This window comes from Numenius arquata, chromosome 2 (assembly GCF_964106895.1).
Source record: "Numenius arquata chromosome 2, bNumArq3.hap1.1, whole genome shotgun sequence".
Lineage (NCBI taxonomy): Eukaryota > Metazoa > Chordata > Aves > Charadriiformes > Scolopacidae > Numenius > Numenius arquata.
In genome coordinates, this window is record NC_133577.1 from 8,997,390 (window position 1) to 9,023,557 (window position 26,168).

Here is a 26,168-nt window from a genome sequence, read left to right on the forward strand (position 1 = left end):
AAGTCACTGGGATAATGCCAGCGTTCGGCTTGCCCTCGAAGAAAAGTATAAGCCAGGAAACAGTATTAAGGCTTTTGGATGCTCCAGAGACTCAGCTATGACCAACAAAATTCAGGAGGGCACTGCTCAACTCTAACCTGTTATTCTTGTTTTATGACTGCATCTTCACTGTGAAGATTTTCTGTTGCTCCCAACTCACCCAACCTAACTATGCCACTATTCATGTCTAATTTAAAATACAAATACCGAAGACAATCTGATTTTTATTCTGGGTCAACACCGCGCCGACACAAAGCCGGGAATACACAGTAGCACTGTGCTCTACTACTTATTTGCAGTCAGGAGGGTTCCATCAGCCACGAGCTGGACTGACCTGAATAATGAAAGCTCACAACATACGCGTAGCCTTTGCCGGTTCGCAGTCACTAGGCGCTATTGTAGCCTTCCGTTGCCATGCCTGCTTTACGGAGGACACATGGATGCTCTCTCCTTCCTCAGCTGGCCGGTGTCTGTACGCTGATGAAAAGCTAGAAGGAGGGTTTGCCCCATACTGCATTACCCTGTTTAAAAAGCAACGTGATGATTTCAAAGAAAAATAAAATAAAATAGCCTGGTGGATATACATAAATATTTATTATCAGTTTAACTTCATTTTACTAGAAGTCTTTAAACAGTTTCTTTTTTTTTTTTTTTTTTTTTTTTGCCAAATGTTGCATCTGACACAGTTGCTACTGTCATAGCTTCCCTGCACTGGGAATGCACAGCTTACGCTTGGATTCCAAAACAATCTATTCAAGATAAAGAACCTTCAACTTTAGTGCATACGGAGCTATTTAAAGATTGGTATAAAGAACACTCCCCCCTTTTCCCCCTCCCAAATTAAGAGTCTGTTACAAAGAGATTTCATTACCAAAAAGTGAATATACAAATGCTAAAAAAAAAAAAAAAAATAAATGCTGGCTTGAAAAAGTGATTTCAGAATTTACTGTACACATTGTAACAATTTATTATATAAGCTGCCTCTACATGCAAGCAGATCTTACATTTGGTGTAAAACATTTATACACATTCTTTACAATTTGTACATATTTAAATGGCTGTATCAAACAACACTGCGCTAGGGAATTTTGGAAGCAAACAACTAAAATTGGGAGGAGAAAAAGACAAGGTTTATAAAATGTGAACAAAACCCGTGACACTGAAAAGCATCTAGACTTAGGCTTAGTCTGGTCTGGTTTGGTTTTGGGTTATTCAGGCAGACCCAGATTTTCCTTCTAGCACACAAAAGTAACACCGATGCAGAACAGAATAAGGCAGCGATTCAACCAGCAGACTGTACCCGTCACTTAGAATGGCTTACTGGTAAAACGCCTTTTTAAAAAAAAATTTATTTTTTTGCCAAAATGTTTATTTTCTAGGCACGTTTTAGCAAAAACCGCATTTTGGCTTTCCTGCTTGCTTATGGCGTGAAATGAATTACTGTAGTTGGTGCCCACTGTAAACAGGGGTGGTGGTAGCTTTTTTGTTCTGAAAAGCCCTGGCCTCAAACGATACTTCAGTAGGAAAGAGGCCACGGGGCCACTTAATAAGAGATGATGATCAAAGCACAGACTTTGTGTGATAATTAATGATGTTATTCAGCACTTTTGTCACCTTTTAGTTTGCATTAGAAGGTAACAAAAAGTAAACCCAAGCCAAGAGCATACCATACTACTGCGTGAAGACCTGAGCTGAGTTGCAATTTGGGGACTTGAACTAGTTTGGGTTAGATGTGGCAGTGTCCCCTCTGCTGAAACACCTAGAACTCTCAGAGGGGTCAAAGGGAAGCTGCCCCAGTACGGCACTGAGAACACCAGTGCCTTATGGCAGAACATCGGGGCGGAGGGCGTCAAAGTGCCGGTACGGAAAACTGTTTTTCACACCTTCCTGAATGGCTCTTTCCTTGTTTGTACTTTGTCTTTTTACACAGTGCATAGCGAGAAAGAAAGAGCCTGACACAAGCTCTGAGGTGTTGCACCACAAGTACAAGATTTACTTAGAAGGGAAAAAATAAAAATAAAGAAAAGGGAAGAACGAATGATATTTGCCAGAAGTCAGAATGGGAACAGAACGCCGTGGCTGCGTACGGGAGGCAGAACTTAGAACAAAGTGTTCATTCAGGAGATTATCAAGAACATGTCCCAGAAGCATACAGGAATATAATTCCCCCTGGCTACTGAATGGCGAGAGAGCTGAATTGAATACAATGACTATTAAAGTCTCAAGCTTGTCTGCTTTCCCACTTAAAAAAAAAAAAGATACGAATTTGTAACTCTGATGTTGATTAAGGGTTTTTGGAAGAACATCTGACAGACACAAGTTTGCATAAAGTCCATGGCAACATAGCAGTCTGATAATTTACATCCCTATTAACTCACAGCATTATCTAGCTGTTTTTATTTAAATAATGATACAAATGGGAGAGCACTCAAGAGAACCTTATCTTATGATTTAGGCTGATAAAGTAAAATTTTAAATAATTTTTTTTTTTTTTTTTCCTACAACTGATTTTTGTTGTTGTTGGGTATTTTTGGCTGGCGAAGGCTAACAAGTTTTTATTGGCATTGCCCCCAAATCAGAAAAGCACTTCGGAGTTGTTCTTTATTGCTGGCTACTCCTTGTTCTCTACATCACAGGAAAGCGGCTGAGTGCCTGCCTCAGCTTCTGCGCAATCTGAAACAAAGAAACAGAGCATATGAAATATGTAGTCACTTCACACTATGCAGAAGTAAGACTGCAGGCTAAGAAATTAAACAAATTTTCCCCCTCGTTTTCTGAAAAGCTGCATTTTTTACTGCAGATTTTGTGTATGTCGGACTCTCAAAGCATTCCATTATAAAGACTTTTCTTCTCGTACGTACATTTTCTGCCTTGTTCATTTTGTGTTTTTATACAATTCTAGACCTCAGGCTTTAAAATCACAGACGCTTCCCTTCATCCTCCCATCCTAAGGGAGGAAGTTTTGTTGAAATTGTTTATTGTTGTATTCAGTGCAGCAGGTCTTACTGCATATCACAGAACTGAAATTCTTCGTAACCTTAGTACTGGCATTGAAAAAAAATAAATAAATCAAGTCGTCAACAACAACGCTTCTCAACACTGTTTTTTAGGTCTAATAGGCTGAATATGAGAGTCATGTACATAGGAATAGTATCTACAGGAAAATCTTATTTTAACTCATTCCTTGTTCTTTTATTTTTTTTTTATACATGCGATTCTTCAAATATCTGCTCTCTGGGAGGGGCTCATATAAAAAGATGATTAAGTACTGCAAGTATTTCTTACAAAAAGTAGCAGCACAGTATGTGCCAGGAAAATGGCACTGAAATACTACACGTACCGTTTCATAAAACTGTGCCTGCTGCTCCAGATACAGACGAATGACACTGTTGTAGTCATAAATCCGGTTACTGTGGAAGTGATTCATCTCAGCTGCAATTAGACCCAGGAGGCAAATTATTTAAGAGAAGCTTTCGTAATTAGGAACAGTTTCACTCTGTTGAGATTAGTTAGTGTGCAACACGCACGGTGTCCAGCCCTGCCAGCAGAGTTACTCTTCTTGTACTTCTCCAATCTGCTTTGCCTGCAGCACTCCAGTTATGATGGAACCATTAGTAAAACTGGTAAAGAGTCAATTACTCACTGCTAAAATATGGACAGGTTCTTGTTACAATACTCAGGTGTATGAAGATTTGATAGAGAATACAAGCAGGATTTTCTCCTACTGGGATAACTGCCCTTTCCTGAAGTGTTTCCAACAGAAATTGGCTAGGACATTGAGATTTCCAAGGGTATCAAGTTGTAAGCCACAGCTACAAATATTTAGCTCACAAAAAAAGATACAGCCAGGAGTGTTTAACCCATTCTTGACAGAGGCTGTTTCAGTAGGATCTGCTGGTGTCAGATAGGGTTCACCTTTCCGAAAGGGGCAAGAGGGTCTTTGCTCAGCTTTAAACTAGGCTAGAGGGGAAAGGGGGGCAATAGTGACAGTAGCCCTGCTGAGAAGAACTTGGGAATACTGGTGGGTGAAAAGCCAGACATGAGCCATCAATGTGTGCTGGCAGCCCAGAAAGTCAACTGCATCCTGGGCTGCATCAAAAGAAGTGTGGCCAGCAGGGCAAGGGAGGTGATTCTGCCCCTCTACTCCACTCCCATGAGACCTCTCCTGGAGTACTGCGACCAGCTTTGTAGTCCTCAGCACATGAAGGACATGGACCTGTTGGAGCGGGTCCAGAGGAGGGCCACAAAGATGATCAGAGGGCTGGAGCACCTCTGCTATGAGGACAGGCTGAGAGTTGGGGTTGTTCAGCCTGGAGAAAAGAAGGCTCTGGGGGGACCTTATTGCAGTTTTCCAGTACTTAAAGGGGGCCTACAAGAGAGATGGGGACAAACTTTTTGTCAGGGCCTGTTGCGATAGGACAAGGGGGAATGACTTTAAACTAAAAGAGTGAAGATTTAGACTAGACACAAGGAAGAAACTTATAATGAGGGTGGTAAAACATGGAAACAGGTTGCCCAGAGAGGTGGCAGATGCCCCATCCCTGGAAACATTCTAGGTCAGGCTGGATGGGGCTCTGGGCAACCTGATCTAGTTGAAGATGTTCCTGCTCATTGCACGGGAAGTTGGACTGGGTGACCTTTAATGGTCCCTTCCAACCCAAAGTATTCTGTGATTCTATGAAACTGAGAAACAGCATTACTGAATCCGTAACACCTTTCAACACTTTCTGCATCTTTTGTCAGAACACAGCTTACAGCTAAAATAAAGGGTTAAATATATTTGAGATACCAATTAGAGGGAAAAGAAATATTCTAGCTAGTAAAAGTTATTGCAGAGGTCTTTTCCGTGGTTACCACTTATACAGCACAGTCCTCTTGCATCATTGTGACCAGAAGGTGGGTGCATGTGTGTGTATTCTTCTTTGTTTTTAAAATCGACTTTATTTGCTGGTCTGACTGTCCTGGAAAATACTGTATACTTTTGGCTTTAAGTCAGCTGAAAAAGATGCAACTCCCTCAGCAATGAGCAGTCCCAGTGAAGTCAGTAACAGGATGCACATCAAGGCTTGGTATCCTGCAGGACTGAGCCCCGATTCCTCACTTCTCCGGTTTTTCAAATGCAGGCTACTACAACTCCTATTAACAACACCCCTAACCTGAGGGGAAAAGTTCATTCAAAGAACATCCAGGAAATAAAATCTTATCCACAACAACATTAATCTCAACTGGATCATGTCTGACTAAACCATGAGTCAGAAAAACACTTCTGCATGTGCCAAACTGCTTCCTGCACCAGGGCTCAAGGCTTTTTGTTTGAGACACTGTCATTTCAAAATGAAAGAATCATTCTGGGGTGGTTGGGTTTTGTTTGGGTTTTTTGAGTAGGTTTTTTTCTTTTTGCTTTTTAATTGTGTTTCCAAAACATGTATCTTTTGCAATAGCAATATGAGATTTGAAACAAAACAATGGGCAAAATAACTGCAATTTTAGGAAAATCTAAGCAGGTCACAAAAAACGTAAAACCCTATGCTCTTATTATCATTTCTGGTAGAACAAAGATTCTCTTTTGAAGTTTGTTACTTAAGAGATATCCTTCAGAGGTCTACAACATTGTCATTTAGCCCAGAATTTGGTTTACCTTGTAGTGCATAAGCCATGGTGCTCACACGTTTCACCATGTTCTGTTTGTCTTGTGGCGTTATTTTACTGGTTGCAACTAATTTATCACTTTCCTTCACTCTTTCTATTGCTCCCTGTAGAAACCAAAAGCAGAAAGATTAGAAGAGCAGATTAAAAGAGCAGTCAACTTAAAGGTCTTTAGTCATCTAAAATGCCACTGGCCACGTTTCGAGCTTGCATGCTATATCCATATATACACACACAATGATGGATTCTGCTTTCCCACATTTTCACCCAAAGCTTGTTATTTCACTCTGTTGCTTTCAAGACTCCTAACGGCTTGCAAAAGGTAACTTCAAACACAGGCATTCCTAGAACACAGTCACTAGGAATCCGAGTTTGGTAAAGGCAGTAATACGCAAGATATACACAGAAAGGACAAAAGGACCAAGTTTCAAAATACAGCTGACCAACACAACAAACGTCCCAAACCCTCAAACTATCAAATCCCTGTAGAACCTTATTTGCACATTATACAAGGTGAGATAAACATAAACTATCTTTCAAGAGACTAAAACCCATTGTAATTTGTAACTTTCGATTCAGGAAAATCCTTGTGTCACAAACAACAAGCATAAAAAGAAATGCCTCCCCCTTCACAATGTGTTTGTGCCAAACAACATTGAAGAAAATCTATTTACACATCTCTTGGCAGTAGGCTTATGTTTCAAGCCTTAAAAAACATTTCTTCTCTTTTTATGGCATTTTTTCCCATGGTATATGTGGGATGAGGCACCATAAGTGTCCTGAAGAAAAAAACCCACAAATCTGATATGCTTTTATCTTCACTGCTCTCAGAAGTATGTTCTTGTTTTACACATTTAACACTTCAAGTGGTAAAAAAAAAAGTACTTGTGTACTTGTTTAGTACTTCGAAATCTTTAATTTCCTGAAATATGTTACAGCAGCCACATGAGCATAAGGAAAACTCTAGGACCAAAAAAATAATATCCAGAATATCCAGCAGAATATCCAAAACTAAACACAATGGCTACATTTATTGTTTTATTATTTGTCGGCTTTCATATTACAGAGAACAAGGCAGTTGTTCTCCACTTTTGTTGCTGTAGTTCTTCCCAACCCTGGGAAGGAAAGGCCCCTCACATACCTTATGAGCTGCAATGATGTCAGGGAAGCAACCAAGAAATCCCTTGTATTCGTGATTTGTTTCCATCAAAAAGTGAAGATCTTTCTTTGGCTAATAAACAAAAGTGTAAGCATTAGTAAGAGTATTTGTGGCATATTAACATCACAGAAAAACTATGATGCCAAAAAAGTGTGAGGGGAAAAAAAGAGAAGGAAAGAATAGAAGAAACCCAACCCAAAATCTTAATTGTTTGTTGCAAGTTTTTAATATTTAGAAAGGTTGTTATTAAAATATAAGCTCCTTGGAGTAAGGCACTGAGCACCAGTGAGCAGATGCCTTGTTCTTTGTTTTACTCAACACCAGCTTATGAAGTGAGGGGTTCTGCCTCAATTTTTCACTGAAGAGGCATTACCAGTCCTAGCAATAGCACTATTAAGCCACCACCTCATTACATACCCAGATACGTACAAGCACAAGTGCATCTCCTTGGTCACTGACTTGGAAAGCTGTTTTAAGAACTTCCAGACTCAACCTTGAGATAAAGTCTCCAAAATGCAGATCCTCTTGAAGTTTAATATACTAAACATCAATTAATGACTTGAATACTGACACCAATTTATTTAAGCTAGATTGTTGCTGAACCATGAAAATGCACATAGAGACAAGAAGATGCAGCAAGATCTGGATCCTGTAGACATTTGGGGAATGCAGGGGGAAGGAGAAACCCTGTCCTTAATTAAATCTCATTCTTTGGTATCAGTAATGAAGACAGGTCACTGACATCAGAAAACAAACACGTTTAAAGAGGAAGTAAGTAATCATTTTAGAGTTGGGGTTGTTTAGCCTGGAGAAGAGAAGGCTCCAGGGAGACCTTATAACGGCCTTCCAGTACCTAAAGGGCTACAGGAGAGATGGGGAGGGACTCTCTATCAGGGAGCAGAGCGATAGGACGAGGGGTAATGGTTTTAAACTGAAAGAGGGGAGATTTAGATTAGATACTAGAAAGAAATTCTTCAGTGTGAGGGTGGCGAGACACTGGAACAGGTTGCTCAGAGACGCTGTGGATGCTCCATCCCTGGAGGTGTTCAAGACCAGGCTGGATGGGGCTCTGAGCAACCTGCTCTAGTGGGAGGTGTCCCTGCCTGTGGCAGGGGGTTGGAACACAATGATCTTCCAACTCTAACCATTCTATGATTTTATGATTTCTGACCCAAGAGAAATACCGACCTATCACAACCCTCTAAGCTCTAACCTGCATCCTGTAGAAAGGATGATGAAAAGGCATTTAAAAGTATTAATAGTAATTTCATTTAACTGCTCTGCAGCACTAGCAGTTATATTTTAACAGAAAAGAAGAAAAAAAATCAGAAGTGATCCAAATAGGTGATATGTTTGTACACACTATGTCAATGCATTTGTAATACTCCTACCTGATCTGCTACAAGAGTGGCGATTTCTTCATACGTTTTTCCTGCCTCTGTTATTGCTCCATTGAGATCAGACTCTCCTAAAAGTAAACAGCAGCGTTCAAATTACAGTAAGTCGATTACAATATAAAATAGCTCGTTTTACAATAATAAATGCCTAGTCATCATTTCATAACCAGCAGTAATAAAGACATTAGAAAAATATTAGTAATTTTTATACCATTAAAGTACAAAAATTCTGAAGATCTTGTAGAAAGTGAATGCTAAATGGACCACGTAATAGTGCTAGTACTATGGTAGCACAGTGTTTCACTTCCACATTTCATCCTTATTTGGAGTTTAAATACATAGGTATTGCCCCCCACGGGGCAACAGGAAGCCTACCAGAACGGGAAGGAAGGGTGAATCAGGAGGGTGACACTAGAAGACGGACTAAGAGCTGAAGAGACAACTGCTGTTATGATTTTTAACTGATTATTTTCATACCTGATAAGCAGTAAATTCTCCACGATGCCCTATGGAGCAGTGATGCAAGCCCTAAGCTCTCCAAAAGTCCTGGACTGTAATTGTTTGAAGGTCAGAGAAGCAGAAGGAGACCCAACTAACTTTTTTCCTTGCCAACAAGATTCCTGAGCCTTTAGGGAACTCTTGGGTAATATTTTCAAGCTCTGTAAGAATCTCTGCTTTTGAGAGCGAGTCTCTAACATTCGTTATCATATGAAATAAATCAAAAGGCTGCACAAACTACACTTAAAAATAGAGACACCACCACAAGTGCTAAGCTAGACACCACCACAAGCACTCATAGCACTGTATTACTAACAGGACATGGCTACGCAGGACAGAGATGGAAACAAGCCTTACATTCTTGGGATTTTCATGCCACTTCACCTTCCCAAAACACCACAGGTTTTTTTCCATCCTTGTTAGCTTGTCCAAAGCACGTAATCAGCAGTACAAAGAGCAAATTGAGGTAGAGAAAGGGGAAGGTATAATTTACAGATATTGAATATTAGTTTAAGAAAGAATTATTTTTCTCATCCTTTCAGACATGTTTTGATATTAGGTGGCCGTTAGTCTTTTATGAACATTTTGGTTTTATTCTATATACATTAATCAGTGACGTAATTGAAAATTACCAAACATTGATTTCATTAACGATTAATTTGAACATCATAAGTACCTTATTTTACTACAACATATGGACTAACCTATGCTAGAGATTTATTAAATAGGATTCCTTCATTTTAGCACATCCTAAAGGAAACAAGGTAATGACTGAATGTTCCTTCGGTTCTATCGATCAATTCTTACTTTCCATTAGACTGGTTTCATAAAGTCAAAAGCTATGAGGGAAAGCTACTGATCCTAAGAACTAAGAGTCCAGCAACACAAACATTGGTAAAGAAATAGTTATTTTTCTCCTATTTGAACCTGTCTTGATAAAATAAAAATAAGAACAATATGAAACCCCATTGAGAGATCCAAGATGTACATAATTCAGAAAGTATCTTCACATTGTTGTAAAACAGAAAAGTTTCAGGGAGATCAATTTCATTATTTCAGGTAGAATTAAATAACTTCATTATTTCAGAATTCACCATGTCTGCTCAGAAGTAACCCTGAAGTAACTGCTGCTTAGGCAACCGAGTCTTAGATTTTGGGATAAAACATGGTGTGGCTTTAATTAGAGTCAGAAGCCAGGTTAGTCTAGATATTGCTGTTCATTTCATAATGCCGTAAGAGACAATGTTCCTATTTGAGCAAAAAGAAAAGGAAGACAATGTATACTTGACTAGAAAGAGAAAGTCCTCCCCTACTGTGCAGAACTCAAAGGACCTTCACAGATTAGAGCTTCAAAGAATCTAGACAAACCCTCCCAACACTGACCCTCTTTCATTTGGGGCAGCAGGGCAGAAAGCCAGCTTGTAGACGGCAAAGGGTGCATTAAGAGTTTCTACTACTAGCAGAGGCGTTCACACTCCTCCAGAAGTAGAGCTGAGGGATAGTATATTCAACAGTTATTCCAGACAGTGGATCCTGATAACAGGCAAGGTACACAAGTGGTAGAAGAGTATCTGCAGTTCCTCACACTGCATCCTTTTCTTCCACAATCTCTTTTTCAGGTAGCACCAGGGCAGCTTTAAAGAGTCAGATTTCATCTCTCATCTGCTGCACCCTCCAAGTTCTAACACAGGTTATGAGCAGCGTCACGCCATGCTCCATCAGTCACTCCCTACACCAGGCCACCCTGTCAGAGATACCACACACAACCCACATGCTCACCCACCAGAATAACCCGAATTCCAGCAGCAGATAGCTCCCAATCACTGTTGTCAGCACAGGTTTTGGTCAGAGTTCGTTACTTGGGCAGGGCCAAGTTTCTATGTAGCATTCTCAGCTTCTGAACTGATATGAAACTGGGAATGGGCTTCTTAACTCAAGCTGTGAAGGCTGAGCTGGGTCCCAGTGCAAGGATATACCAGGATGTCAGGGGTTCTTTAATTAATGGAAAAGCAAAAAAGCCCCACACGCTGCTGACACAACAAAATTAGGGCAGGGTGCATTACACATATCCCCCCTGAGAAACAGAGAGGGCTGAAAAGTATTGACTAAATGTAGTTGTAAAAAGACCAGTTCAAATGGCCAGTAATATTCTACAGATATTTTAACCCAACCGTGAGAAGAAACTGATTATCTTCATTGATTTACAGGCCTGCATGCTGTCATAGGGAGATGAAGGAAGATGTAAAACTATGAGGAGTCCAATTTAGAGATGTTTAGCAGAGCATCTCTTAGCAGTTTAACTGCTTGCCAAATGCCAGCAATTATCACCACTGAGGGAACACACCAGGCATATTGAGGGAACTAATATTCCATAAGGCTTGATTAGGGAAGCAGATTTTTTTTTTTTTGTCAAGAAGTGTTTTTATTTTTTTTTCTTTCAAAGCATGCTTTCACAGAATCCAGGAGTAGGAAAAAGATCAAGTTTGATATACTTGGGAACTACCTGTAGCAAGATTTTTCTTGACAAGTACATCCTCAGACCGATAATGTTCATCACACCAGCAGCCTGGAAGGCAAGATGTGCCCGGTGCTAACTGGCAGCACAGGGAAGCTTGCATGTAACTGCCTAACAAAATTCCTGAGGGCTGATGTAGGATTAGGAGATCTTACTACAGTTGAATGGCATACCGCAGCCATTCACATTTGCTTAATATAGGAGAAAGACTCGCCCAGATTTGGCGCTGCAAAAGAGGAGCCATGCTATTTAAGGCTGTGTTAACCTAAGAGCATCGTACGATGCAATAGGATAGGCAACATAGTGCCATGCTGCAAGATACTTCCAGGCATATTTTGGAACTGCCCAATATGCATTTTTGGACCAGGATCATACTTTCAAAGCATGTGTTCTTAAAACCGATCGGACAGTGCATAGGCCCGTGGCCAAGTTAAATGAGAACCTCTCAATGTGTCCTTAATAGTTCTGAAGGTATCCTTGCCTCTGCAAATACTGGGGAAAGATTCCTCGTATGCATTGTGGCTGGCTACTAATTGATAAGGCTCATTCTGCAGCATAAATCATAGAATCATAAAATGGTTCGAGTTGGAAGGGACCTTAAAGATCATCGAGTTCCAACCCCCCTGCCATGGGCAGGGACACCTCCCACTAGAGCAGGTTGCTCAAAGCCCCATCCAGCCTGGCCTTGAACACCTCCAGGGATGGGGCAGCCACAACTTCCCTGGGCAACCTGTTCCAGTGTCTCACTACCCTTACAGTAAAGAATTTCCTCCTAATATCTAGTCTAAATCTCCCCTCTTCCAATTTAAAACCATTATCCCTTGTCCTGTCACTACATTTCCTGACAAAGAGTCCCTCTCCGGCTCTCCTGTAGGCTCCCTTCAGTTCCTTTCTTCATAAGAAAGAGCTTCAGTGAGTCAGATTAGCATGTGTATCTTGCCTGGTGAAATCATAAACCTTTTAGACTGGAAATCAGGAGAGAAGGCAGCAGACATTCACCACACATAATAAGGCTCTGCAGAGGAAGCAGGCAGCACTGATGAAAGCGGCAAGGACAGTAGACACATCCTGTCTTAACTATGCAAGTGAACCAACTAACGGTGTGTTCAGTATGTCAGTAGCCAGCTACCAGTAGCCAGAAATGTTCATGTCATCAAATCAGCCATTGCAATCTTCAGTGGCCTATATGCTTTAACTTCCAGAACTCAAGTATTTAAAAAAAAAATTAGAAAAGAGGATGAGGAGATTCAGCTCCTGAAACAGAAACTGAACTGAGTGCCTTTAAGTATGGCTGAAGGAGCCATTCCTCGTCACTGATGGCACAGAAAAATCATAACCCATACTCAGCCTCAATAGTACTTCTTCATTGGAAGGAATAGGTCCAGTGCCTTCTTTTAAATACGGAGATCAGGAAAGCCACGTCCTATCAGTTTAAATCCAGGTGCTCACATCTCTTGCATAGAGTCTGCTTAACCCACAGACCTGTAACTGAGCAGCAACCATCAAGTGAAATTGTACATGAACAGCAGGCAGGACAGAGCAAGGGCAGCAACAACAAAGGTATTTAAAGTAACACATGGACTGCACTTACTCTCTCTTCCTGGGAACTCAAATTCAAAAGCAAAGAATCCCACATATTACTGGTATACCAGTTATTAAGAAGAGCAAAATATATGGAATCAGGACAAAGGTACCTGTGGGAAGGGCATTTTCCTCAGCAAGATACTAGGGTGCAACCAGGTACAACTGGGCAAACAGCAAGATAAATGTTCTTGCCTTTTTCCCAAGTATCATGGGACCTATTTTTTCATAGGTCATCATTCAAAGATGGTGGAAATCAAATTGAAGCTTTCCTTTGTAAAGCTGATCTGCAGTTTCACATCCCAGCTTTAAGCCAGATTGTTTTCCCTTTACCCTGGCAAAAGAATGCGTGTTATAGTTCAAGCAATTTTCAGTCCTTTCTCAAGAACTCTTGCTACAGATTGTACCTGGCTAGGATTTACAGTTTTCTAACCAGTGCTAAGAGTAAATGACTATGCAAATCCCCTGCTCGGTTCTCATATGCAAAAGTAATGTTTTAGGTAATATGTTACGCTCCGATTCTAACTAAGCAGTCATCCTGTTAAGTACAGGACAAAGGTGAGAACAAACTACAGGGACTATGTCTATTTCCAGCAGCAGAGAACCTGAAGTGGTTGCATTTTAATGGTTGCCTTTTAATATATGGTTTATGGGGCAAAAAGCTGTAAGAGTACAAAGCAAGGGATCGATGAGTAGTCAAGAGTAAGCACTGGTCAACTAAAATTCTTAAGATGGAAAGATTTCAGGAAGCCTCTGTGCTATAATGTTTAAGGTTTTAGAACAGAGCAATTTTGCTATTAAGTCTAGGAAAAAAAAAAAAAACAAAAAAAAAGATACGTTTGACAAGAGAATCCCAGAGAAAATGGACTCCATTAGCTCCATCTGGGATACAAGGAAATATTTTCCAGTTATATGGAAAACATCAGCAGAACGTAACATATCAAAGCAGGATTTTAAGTTTGGCCTAAAGACTGTATTTTAGGAGAACCTTGAGCAATTGATGCCCTCCTTTTACCTCCCACAACTTTCATACCCAACATGACAGGCTCTATTTTAGGGCTCCTGAAGGAGAAGGAAAGGGGAAGGACGAGAAAAGGCTACAGTAGCCAACATAAAGGTATACAAAAATCTTGCATTAAGTTTTCCACCCCCATGTCGAGTTGCTTCATGAAATAAGTCACACAATAATTCCATGACATATTTTCAAGGCTGCATCTTCTCCCCTTTCCTTTGATATCACCAAAAAAGGGTACAGCATGTTTTGTCAGTCGGGTCAGTGACCAGATTATATATTGATGAGATCAAGCTAAACTCCACCAGTCCCAGCCCACTACATGATTATAAAGTGAGAGAAAACAGGATTGCAGACTAGAATATAAAAACCCCATAATACACACAGGGAAACAAGCTTTTAATATTTTTTCCAGAATCATGTTTGACATCTGAAGTTCAAAGAGGAAAACATGAAGGTCTTTGTCAAAAAATATACCATGATGTAATTAAATTATCTTTTGTTAAGTAAAGTACAAATGAAGCTACAGAAGTACCTTGGTATCCACTAGTGCTGAAGACCAATGCCAGGCTCTGCAACGCTTTTCCTATCTTCTGGTATTCCTTGGGTAGTGCTGCAAGAGGAGAAAGGATGGGGAAAGGAGGGAAACGGAAGCAAAAACTGTGCTTAGTAAGACTAAATCTGCAGCATTTCCAAAACTTGACAGAAGCAGATATCAAAACCTACTAGGTTTTACATTTACATTTCCTCTAGTGAAGCATTTACAATCATATTTTTACCCCCTCCCCTGCTACAGACGTTCCAAAACTGGATAAAGCAATTGCAATCTGGACTCTTGAAGGCACAAACAGTTGGAGAAAACAGTGTGTGACTGCTATATTAAAGAAAAAAACCCAAGTCTTACTGCACTCCTAGCTCAGTCCTCCTATGTATACAGTAAGATTTTTTTCCTCCCCCTCATGAGCAGACTTTGGGGTAGGGTGGGGGCAGAAGTGCTGCAGTGATACACAGAATAAGTCTCATTAATATTTTAAGAGGGGTTTTTTTATACAGATGTGTAATACCTAAATCATGGATTTTGTATTTAAAGGCTCTAGAAAACAAGGTTATCTAGGGATAAAAACTGATGCAAGTACCAGAATAATAAATTTTTCTTTTTATAATCTCTGTATTGAAAACGTATGCATAAATTGCTTCCTCACAATGAAGTCAATAAGCTGTGATTTATGAGTGCATTCATTATTAACACTCTGAGTACCACCACCCCAGAGGCCTAAAAAGCAAAAGCAATTTTTTATAAGTTACTTATGCTAGCAGGAAAAAAAAACAACAAGTAGATGTGCTTTTTGTTGTCAACCATTTGTATTCAAAGGGTACACTATCCAGGTAAATAGAAGTTTTTTTAGTTGCTCTAGCACCCCACACAATCTGACTTCCAAAGAGGAACCACTTTGTGTGGTAAAAAAAAAAGACACCACAAAAAACACAAGCCCCCCCAAATCGCATAATTCTACTGATTATCTTTGATCAAGTTCTTGCCCAGAAGTTAGATTATTTGTGACAACTGGTATTTCTTATACAACAGGTACCATTCAGAGTACTAGATTTCTGTTATCAGCCATTAACTTGTTACTGAATTCCCAATGGAAACTTCAGTGAAGAACGGCTGGTTTCTTTTCACTTGCATTTAAGGAGTTTCCGCTGTCAGTCATTTTAAATATCACAGAACGGAATGCATGTAACTACTGCTCAGGAAGAGCCCAAAATACTTCTGACTAAAAGCTGGGACTAAAGCTGACAGGGAATTTAAAACCTAAGAGACTACTGAAATTCTTCAGTTTTGTATGTCCCAATTTACCAGCCTCCTTTTTCTATTCAGTATGGAAGTCTGGAAAGTTAGTTTTCAATGCAGTCACATCTGCCTTACTGTGTTTATGTTAACTACTTAATAGCTATATGTATTAGAAGAGTAATTTCATATCTAAAGCTCTAGTATCGTAAGTTTAGGGAGGTTTTAGCAGTGAACAAAATACTGAATTTCTGCTGTAAGCACAAGACACGGCCAGGCCTGAACTACGGTGGTTTTGATCACTGCTTCTGTAACTGCAAAGCAACACTATTTTTCTAGTCTCATTTTAAGGACCTTATTCCTTCCCCTGCCCTCTGCTTCCCCCTCAGTATCATTTCCTAGTGAAGCAAGATCTGTACAATGTTGGATCTGTGTCCTGTGTTAGTTAAGACTATTTTTGCCCAGCAGGAGGGTCTGTGATGGGTAGAAGAAAACCCTCTTATTCAAAGTGGAGAAACAAATAATTTAAAGTTCACATCCTACAGATAATTAAGGTCCAATGTAATCACTGCCAGAAGAGACTGGGCTTCTATACTTCCCATTCCCTCTGGTCAGCTGCAGTGTTAAGTTAGAAAGCAGCAAAGAGGTAACTCAGGAGATGTACTTACTCCCAAGTCTGGGAACAATGTGGGTTTTTTTGAGAGTTAAAAAAAGGAAGGGGAAAAAAAAGGAAAGGAAAAAATGGAGGTGATTTGAGGAGATTTATGTGATAGGTCTTTGGTTGCCAGACACTACAGCCTGCCCTGAGTGTTTCTTATTATGATCCTCAGCTGTAGTACCTGCTTCCTTTCAATAGCTGCCTTGTGGTGGCCACAAACACTGAACACTGCTGTGGACTAGGAAATTAGAGCCCAGGCAGAGTCATAGGGACTTGGTGTGAAGTTCTGCAACCCTAAATATCTGTGGGAAGGAAGAGACAAGATAGGAGAAAAAAGAATTGGGCTAAAGATTAAGTTAGAATCAAGTTTTTTTCTTTTTTAAACTCATTTCATCTTTAAATCACTCCTCCTGGCATGCAAGAATCCTAAATAAGGGGTTAATAAAATTAAATCATTTATGATTTCATCAAATAGACAGGTCTACTTTGCCCACGTCACTAAAATGTAGATAAATGACAAACATATGAGAACAGGTCCAACAAGGTCTTTAGCTGGATTACTAGAAGTATTCAACTTTTAATATTTTTAAACCTATGGGCAGGGACCAGATATTTCTGTTATGAGATAAAGAAAAAAGAACACACACAAAAAAATACCCCACAAACAAAAATCTTGCACAATTTATACTCCCAGACACTGAAAGCAGTCAGAAAGCCATACAATCCTAAAGGAAATCCTAAATTATCATGAGTTTTAAGATGTGCCTTGAATTATAAACAACAAAAACAGCAACAAAAACCCCCACCCCAATACAAACAGCAGAGAAAAGCAGCACAGAAATGACTGCTGAATTCAGAAAGGACACTTACGCCCCGTACATCTCTTCCAGTGCTCTTGTCCCACTGTCAGCAGCTCTCTAACTCCATCGTCCATTGCTTTGGTGAACCTACCCACTGCATCGCATTTCTGTTCTCTGTGGCATTTGGAAAAAGCAAAAACAAAAAGCAGTTTCAACAGATGCATTACGCTAATTTTAAACACAATACTGAAATGTTTAGCAGCATCAACTAGGTCTTAAAAAAAAAAAATCCGAGAAATAAATGAATTCCTTGAAATCTCTGTCATTTCACTGAACTTCCTGCTTTAGATACAGGCATTTTTCATTCTATTTTTCCCCCCCTGTTAAACACATGGTACTGCACTATCATTCTTCGTATAGTTAGTTACCTTCAAAATAAAAGTCAAATATCCTCCCCAGTGAGATCAAATAATAACAGAACAGCAAAATCTGATTTGAGGAAAAGGCATCTCTAGAGAACTTAAACAGAAGGACCCCACATTGACAGGAAATCAGATGCTAGAGTAACAGAAATAGCAAAATTCATAAAAATATAAAGAAAATAATTCTTCCAGATATTTTAATAAGAGTCTAAAATAGGCGAATAAAAATTAATATAGCGGTTCTTCTAGGGAAATAAAACTATGTGTAACTTCATATTATATTGATAATACCATTGTGTTCACTTGCGCTATGGAGAGGAAAAAAAAAAATCAGTGATGCTCAAAAGAGAATTCTGAATTAGTATGTGCCTTTTTATCCCTCTTTAAGCATGTTTTCATGCAGCTAAAGCTTTCCATTAACATAGCCTGTCTACACAGCAATGCTCTGTGAACTCTACAAAAGAGAACTAGACATACATTGAATAATTCTCATTGAAAATTAGAATAAATTAGAATAAAATAATATAACAATATAATTATATATTAATATATAAAAATTAAATTATTACTATATAAAAATAATATAATAAAATAAATCTCATTGAAAATTAGAATAAAAACTGCATCAGATCTTACAAACGCTCTCAGCCAAAGCCTGTATGAGAAAGCTCTTACAGCAAGGCAACTTGAGGCAACTCCCCAGAGCCAGGGCAGCAGCTCCAGCTGTGGACCAACCACACAGACTCCCACATCCCCACCAGTGCCTTCCTCAGCTGGAAACCCTACCTGGGTTTCCCAACCCTGCACAGAACCACAACCTCGACTTTCCACGAGGCCCTTGTTTTACTCCAGTTTTCCCTGATAGCAAACCATCCTTTTCAATTTTCTGTACTTCATACTTTATGGTATCAAGATCACAGAAAAAATTCATGAACCAGAATAGGGTTATCATCTTTTGATCAAAACCAGGATGACACAGAACTGCCAAAAGTCCTGGCAAAATTGTTTCAGTGAAAAGACGCTCTTTACTGAAGAGCCTAACAACTACTGAACAAGGTTGTTTGTCCACTTACAGGAGTAATGGCTTTGAAGACTATTTTCATACACACTTTTAACAGCACCTTGAGATGTTCCCAGGCACTGGAACATGATGTGGATGTCTGAGGTGTTACAACCAGCCCTGCAATGCTTGGAGATAGGTCCCCAGAACCACCTCAGGCTGCCAGCCCCAGCCCAGGAGCCAATACTGGGGAGCGTTGCCCCACGCTGCTTGCCTGCCCTCATCCTGTTTGAGGACAAACCACATGCTGGTCGTTCCCTGCCAGGGTTCTGTATATAGTACAGACTCACTCTCTCCTGCACCCTGTGTACAAAATCCTCCCTCTGGTTCACCCCTTCAGCTTTTATACCACTGGGATATATTTAAAACACATTCCTTGAGAAAAGTAGTCCAAGTTTGAAATCCTCATGTTCGAGGTGGAAGTGACCTAAAAACATCCATCTTTTTTACTAGTACAGAACTGCTACCACACAGCTATTAAATACATCTTAATAAGCACTGCATCACCTGGATAAAGCCTATGCTGGGGTATTTCCAGGTATAGGTACACTACTGCTTTGCTACTATAAACACCTCTATCTAGTTTATCCAGTTTCAGACACAAAACATTATCCAAATTTCTGTGTTCTACAACAGCAAGCAAAGCATGTCATGCACACTATGTATCTTCTAAGAAAAATTATTAAGTCTAAAGGAGTGAAATAAAAGTTGCAGAGTAAATCCAGTCTTTCACTCTATGAAATCCAAAAGTCTACCATCCAGAGAACTATACATAAAAAAGTGTGTGTAAACCATATACATTATATATATATATAATGTAAAACATATACATATATAAAATAAATACATGCATTTGCGCTTCCAGGATACTCCAAAAATGTAGTAACCAAAATGAAATTTGATAATTTAGGTCACTTTATATTTTTAACAGCTTTCCATGGATTCCAGATATTAGAATCACACTGTGTGTGCATTATATACAAGTATCTTGCAGAAACACTGTTTTCCTCGATGGTCCACCTACTGTTACCTAAGCTATTTTTAAGCCTAGTACACTTTGGAACTGTTCACAATTGAAGGATTAAAGATCAAATTTTACTTCCATAGCAATACAAAACATAACTCTGTAGGAACTGCCAGTACTCTCTCTCATCAACTGGTTTTGCATAAGTCTTTTTAGGATCAGTATTCAGCCACTGACATCACATGGAGTTCCACCAAGTTTTGGAAGGGTTGATATGAAAATCTCTTATTCAAACAATTTTTCATCTCTGCCTTGATGAATACCTCTTCAAATCCATGAATATATGTGCATGCTTAATATTCTAGTTTTATATTAGCTCAGTATCTGTTGTATATCCAAATGCATAAGGTCCATGCAAAAAGAAACCACCTTACATTTCTACCATGTCCAAGTCAGGAGCTTCTGGTTCCATTGTAGAAAAGATCAGGACTCCTACAGTTTCATCTTTTTCTGCCTTCCGCTTTCCAGTTTTCCACTCCTTGAGGAAAGGAAAAAAAAAAAAGTTTTACCACCACTGTTCATGCATCTTTAAGGGCACGTACTTAAGCAGTGCATGAAATGTTCAGGAGAACAGTTAACCAATAGACCACATGAATTAGAACCTTTTAGATGAAAGTTTCAGTGGGGCCAAGGTTTCTTAAAGTCCTCCCCCCGCCTCGTCCTTGTGCACTTTGTTTTCCAGATTCTGGGGTAAACAGATCCTTCTTGTTTATTACTGAAATACAGTCTAAGAGCAATTATATTCAGCTGTCTCTGCACACGTGATAGTGCTGGTATGAGAAGCTACTCAAGAAGATCATGAGACTGTTATACAATTGCCATACTGAGTTTAGTGGGAACAGATAAAAAGGTTAAAAATTCTACATGTATTGCAACATCTGTTCTGTTTCTACCAGTCCATAGGTTAGATACTAAGAACTGCTGACCAGCTAGCACAATTCTACAATTCTCCACTGGCCATCCAAATATCCCTTCAGTAGGACTGCTACTTACTATGTTATCAAGCCTCTACTTACAGAATCCCAGAGTAATTCTGGTTGGAAGTGACCTTGGGAGGTTTGTAGTCCAACCTCCTACTCAAAAAGGGTCAGCTGTGACCTTAGTTACTCAGGGCTTTATCCAATCTGGTCTTAAAAACCTCCAAGGATCATTTACTTTTTCAAAGTCTATGTGTATTCACCAGTATGACTATTTAGAGGAGAAAGCAGCAGAGTTTTCCTGTTTATTTCCTCATTGAGAGTTATCCAAATTAGTAACAGAGCTGGAGCTCAGTCATGAAGAAACCATTATTTACTGAAGGTGAAAATATTAAAACCTATTTTAAAAGCATAAGAAAATGCTTGGGGGGGTGGGTGGGAATAAAAAAGGGCTACATCAGGTAAGACTGCAGCATAACGCTATTATAACCCATTTCAGACAAAATTGTGGTTTTGAAGGAGGGGGGGGGTTGTTTTTAAATATAATACAGGATCAGACACATCTGCCACAAAGTAGCTTCTGATAGCAAAGCAGCACCAGAGGACCACAGTAATTAGTAATTCCGACAAAGACAGATCAGAGCAACAGCCGAAAGAATTGTTATCTATGTTGCTATTCTGCTGGAGAACAAACAACTGCCCTTAAAAGTCTGGCAAGAAAGCTACTCTAAAGAGCCCACCCCTGTTGGAATGGCACATAGCATTTCACACAACAACTTGATGCCTCATTTTGCTCAATCCGCTAAATTCCGTTAGTAAACCCAGCAGCTTTCGGGCTCCTCACTACTGCCCACAGGGGGGCAGACAAACGAGAAGGCTACAAAGCTGAGCAATTTCTCAATCTCAGTCTGCGTGCGAACTGTATTTCCTACCTTCTCATCTCGGAAATTGAGAAACTGCTGGAAAACTTCACTTTCTGAGACAACAGGATGGCGACACATCCTCGTCATCCAAGCTTGCAGTCTCTCCATACGCATTTTGATAAATTCTTCTTCAAAGCGACCTGTTATACATTGAACAGTAATTGTTACAGTTCTACTCTAATACTCTCAGCTTTTTATTCTTCTTTTTAATTAAAACAGAATCTGTAATTCAGCTAGTGAGTTATTAACCATTTAATGACTCAGAACTTACAAAAAGGAAACATTACGCTGATAAATCAGAACTACCTTAATTACAGTATATTGGTTACTGACCAAGAGTACTCCTTTTAAAAGAGTCAGGAAATATTAAAAAACCATAATACCTACCCACCATTCAAATCAATTTTTTTTGGGGGAAAAAAAAAAAAAAAAAAGGATTAATAAACTTTCGGATAGAAAAATTAAGTATTCAGATGACCCAAGAGAGAAGCTAGGCACAAACTTGGAATGCACACATTTTTCTGATAGCCTAGTAAATCCTTGGTCAATGTAAGGCTCAAAAATGCTGGAGAAAAAGGAACTACTTAGGTTCCAAGTTGTCATGTCCTAGCTAACAAAGCATCTGAAACTGAACTGCTCAGACACAAATAGCAGATTTTAAAAAAGCAGTACCTCCCACAAATATCTTTCTATAAAGGTAAATGAACGTGTTGGGAAAAAACTCAAAAAATCTCAATAAGTCATATGTATAAAAGTAGTTAGAATACACACAAGACCAACCGATTTTTTGGTAGTTAAGAGATTTTAACACTACCCATTTAAAACTACTAACAAATTTTTATTATTTATTTTTTAAACCAGTAGTACATCATCACTGTGTATTTACAAGAACCTTTCCGTTTTACCACAAACTGTGTCCTTGAGAGAATCTTTTCCAATTAAAAAAAAATGCATGACATCAGACTTCTAAAGGGTACAGTGAATAGGATGCATTTCAAAGGAACAAGAGATTCCTCCAGCACCCAACTCTTCTGCTTCCCATAACAGTGCAGATGACAAACCTTGAATGCATGTAGTCTTTCAATGTCGTTCTACTGTATAGTTACTATGGCAGCAGCTCCACAAAGCTGATTGGGGTTTTTTTGGTAGCTTTTTTAACTGCAAATATGGAATATATATGGAATATGCAAATACCTGCAAGACTAGCAGCTAAAGAACACAACTAGTGATAAATGAAGTTTGGGTATGGGTACATTTCCCATAAGTTAATTAGCTAGGAAAATAATAATCAACTACTATGGAAGAGAAAAATATATAACGTGCAATAATACCTTATTCTACCCTTATCTACACTGAAATCTCCGCAGAATTCCTGCCAGAATAAGGAATGCAAGGTAACGGGAACAGTAACATCTGGAAGTTACACACTGGTCATCAGGCATGTCACCAGCAAATCATGATCCTAAGCAAAGTCAGTCTATTTGTAAAGAGTCTTGCTTTTCCAAGACTAATAAGGAGAAATACTTTTCTAGACAGTCTTCAGAAAGAAGCCTCCAAAACACAATGAAAAAACAGCATTTTTTTCAGTTTCCCATGTTTGGGAAAAAAAAAAAAAAAAAAGAGAGGGGCATGTTTTTTTGTTTTGGTTTGGGTTTTTTTTTTTTTCCCCTTTTTTCATGATACAAGTTATCTTCTCCCACAGACTCCAGATGACTGAAATCCACAGGCAAGCTTTAACTGTGATGCCAAACTCTTGAATCTTTTAACATACAGTTACAATAAAATCTAGAGATCCCATCAGGTCTCGTGGTTTCCTTTTAGTCCACATGCACACGTTTAAGCAAAAATACTGGTGAATTCTAAACATGACATTAACGGGATGGGAGGGAAGGAAGTCGCTTCCTCACTTTTCAGTTTCCTCAGCATTTATCCCAGCACCTGCATCAATGCTTAGCTTTCTTCAAACCCAGCAGAGCTGCTGCATTTTCACTGATGCCCACAGCCACATGGTTGGCGACATGCCGGCTTTTCTATGTTTGGTTTTGGCAGGTTGTCTTAAAAGCTGTATAAAAATCTTACCAGAAGACACACAAGTGGAAATAGGCAAAAGTAACGCATTTTCCTCCTATACAGGTGTCGAATTCTTTTCTTCACGTGCACTCTTTGTAGAAAGGAAGCCAGAGACTACTGAAAATGCACAGGCATTGCCGTATTCCATTGCAATGACTGAACTCATGAACATTTAAAGGGTCCAATCCCACTTTTCTTGAAGTGAGAACAAAAGACTACCATAGGTTTCAGAGTTTGGTCAAGCTGATCTGACATCAAACCAGCACAGAACGCTATACAAGTGAAAGATGCCTTCTAAATCAAGTGTGAAATCAAGCAACAGGAGAAACAACTGCAACATTTTATTTGTGAGCAAAAAAATCCCACTTTGTCAGGGGATGCTCCCTTTCCTCCAGGAGCTTTGAAGCAAAGCTCCTACAGCATAACACATTTATAACCAAATGCTAAAGAAAAAAAAACAACCACCACCTCTACATACACACAAAAACCCCCTCAAAACCCATTTCTCCAGACAATCAACAAATATGGAACATAAGTAGTTATCTCTTCTCTCCAGTAATTAATATTCTCTTCTGTAGTAACTAGGGTGGGGTTTTTTGTTTGGTTGGTTTTAATTATTATTATTATTTTTTAAATCACTTGACTAGATAAGAAAATGTGAGTTCTGAAATGATGCTTAGTGCTGATATTTTATTATTGACAGGCCATCACAACTCATAAGTTTTGGATGGTGAAAGGTTGGGGTTGGGTTTTTTTGATACCTTTTCAAAAATAGTGGGAAAAGCAAAACAGCAAGAAATAACTGAACCTTGTAAAAAAGTGATCTCCTTATTTCCCACCCCATGAATTCACAACTGGGAATAATTACCTGTTACTTGCTTGTCTGGAAGAGATGGGATTGGAATGGCTAATCCAAATTTAACCAGGAGACGCTCATACAACCAGTCAAAGTGCTTGTATCTGTGGTTGACAGACCGATTAGTGTTCTGTAAGAAAAATACAGCTCTGAATTTTGACAGGCATCTACAGACGGGGACATGAAACAAGCGTGACCAGAACAGTAACTATGCGGAATGCAAATAAAAGTTATGATTTAGAGCCTTGAATCTGTAATTACAAAAGAACCTGAAATGCTAGAACAAAGTAACTCCTTGGAGAAAAAAAAAGTGTGACAACTACCACTTACTCTTCCAACCCTGTTACCAAGTCACACAAACTGTATTATTTATATGTACAAATGACCCATATTGCAAGAAAGAAGATCCTGTTCCAGGTACACTTACAGTGCAGGTCAGCTGATATTCAATGTAGCTCTTGAGACCGTACATTTTAGAACCCTTTTTGGGATCTGCCACCACACAGTCAAATGTAGAGGTAGGATAAACCCACATTGGGCCATAATCACCAATCTGCAAGAAAAAGCAAATATTATCTTTAAATACATCATGTCATACCAGCTGCAAACAAGGAGACAAATACTTTCTCTCTTCACTTGAAAGTTTCCATTGATTTCAGCGAGAGCTTGACAGGAAACAGAGGGGTTTCTCACAACCAGAGATGATTGACCACAGTTGTGTTTATCTTATTCTGTACATTACACTTTTTCCCAAATAGCAAAAGAGTGGGATTACTACTTCAATCACATTTCACCAGAACGGCATATATCTACAAGAGTTTGTTTTTTAGATCAGAAGGTGACCTGACTATCACAATTGAATATTGCAAACCTTTATGAATGTTGCTCCTATGTATTAGATAACTAATAGAGAATGTAATGCATTTGCTCTGCCTCCCAATCCCAAAAAGGCTTATTTTCGTGATAAGTAATGCAGATCCAGTGTGAGATAAAAAAAAGTACTGAAAAAAATCCAAACATCAGCACACTTAAAAGAAAGGAGGAGTTAAGACTTGACCCTGAAAAATCTCTCAATGATATATGACTCTGAAATGTAGTCTACCATAACTTTAAAATACTTAAATGATACACAGTTTTATTATGACAGTTCTATTTCTAATTATATGTTCAGCATCAGTTTATTGTGACTCAAATAGATATAGCAATCTTGAGGCCAAAAATTAAGTTGGGGAAAAAGGAAGGGTGGGGAGTATTAAAAAAACAAAACCAAAAAACCCAAACCAACCACAAAAAAAAAAAACCAAAACAAAAAGCCCCAACCCCAAAACAAACCACACCACCCCCACAGAAAAACTACATTCACATCCCCAACTTACAATTATGGGAATTTTCTCTTTGGGTTTTGCTAGCTGCTTTGCCAACAGATACTGTTCCATCCCAGGTTTTGCAAATCCAGGAAATCTAACAATAAAACAAAGGAATAAGTTTATTCCATACTTTCCTTCCTTCAACATATGCAGAATTACCTGCCACTATAGAAAAAAAAAACCTAGTATTTCTCAAGTATAGAAAAGAATTTATGTGCATTACTTAAACAACACACACACACCCCCCATCCTGCCCTTTCAGACTATGAGAATTCAATCAGTTGAAAGAATGACAGACTGCAGATTTATCAAGTGCTTCTAAACATGAGTTACGTTAAATAATTTATCCACCAATTAGAAAGAAAACCACATAAAAATCACCATAATGTCCTTAAAGTCTGTGTAAAAAGTCTTACAAAAAGCAAGTGGTGGTTC

At 39.0% G+C, this 26,168-nt stretch overlaps 1 protein-coding gene across 1 annotated transcript in view; it reads right to left on the reverse strand.

Moving 5' to 3' along the window:
* Positions 1 to 702: 702 nt before the first annotated feature.
* Positions 703 to 26,168, reverse strand: part of SNX9 (sorting nexin 9) — a 63,384-nt gene continuing 37,918 nt past the window's right edge. The window contains exons 7-18 of the mRNA XM_074162601.1: positions 25,743 to 25,827; positions 24,794 to 24,919; positions 24,379 to 24,496; positions 21,450 to 21,580; positions 19,975 to 20,078; positions 17,165 to 17,268; positions 14,383 to 14,460; positions 8,236 to 8,312; positions 6,827 to 6,916; positions 5,678 to 5,792; positions 3,380 to 3,471; positions 703 to 2,712 (exon numbers count right to left, since the gene is read on the reverse strand). Coding sequence (XP_074018702.1) covers positions 2,665 to 2,712; positions 3,380 to 3,471; positions 5,678 to 5,792; positions 6,827 to 6,916; positions 8,236 to 8,312; positions 14,383 to 14,460; positions 17,165 to 17,268; positions 19,975 to 20,078; positions 21,450 to 21,580; positions 24,379 to 24,496; positions 24,794 to 24,919; positions 25,743 to 25,827 — 1,168 coding nt within the window. The 3' untranslated portion in view covers positions 703 to 2,664. The remainder of the gene's footprint in view (positions 2,713 to 3,379; positions 3,472 to 5,677; positions 5,793 to 6,826; positions 6,917 to 8,235; positions 8,313 to 14,382; positions 14,461 to 17,164; positions 17,269 to 19,974; positions 20,079 to 21,449; positions 21,581 to 24,378; positions 24,497 to 24,793; positions 24,920 to 25,742; positions 25,828 to 26,168) is intronic.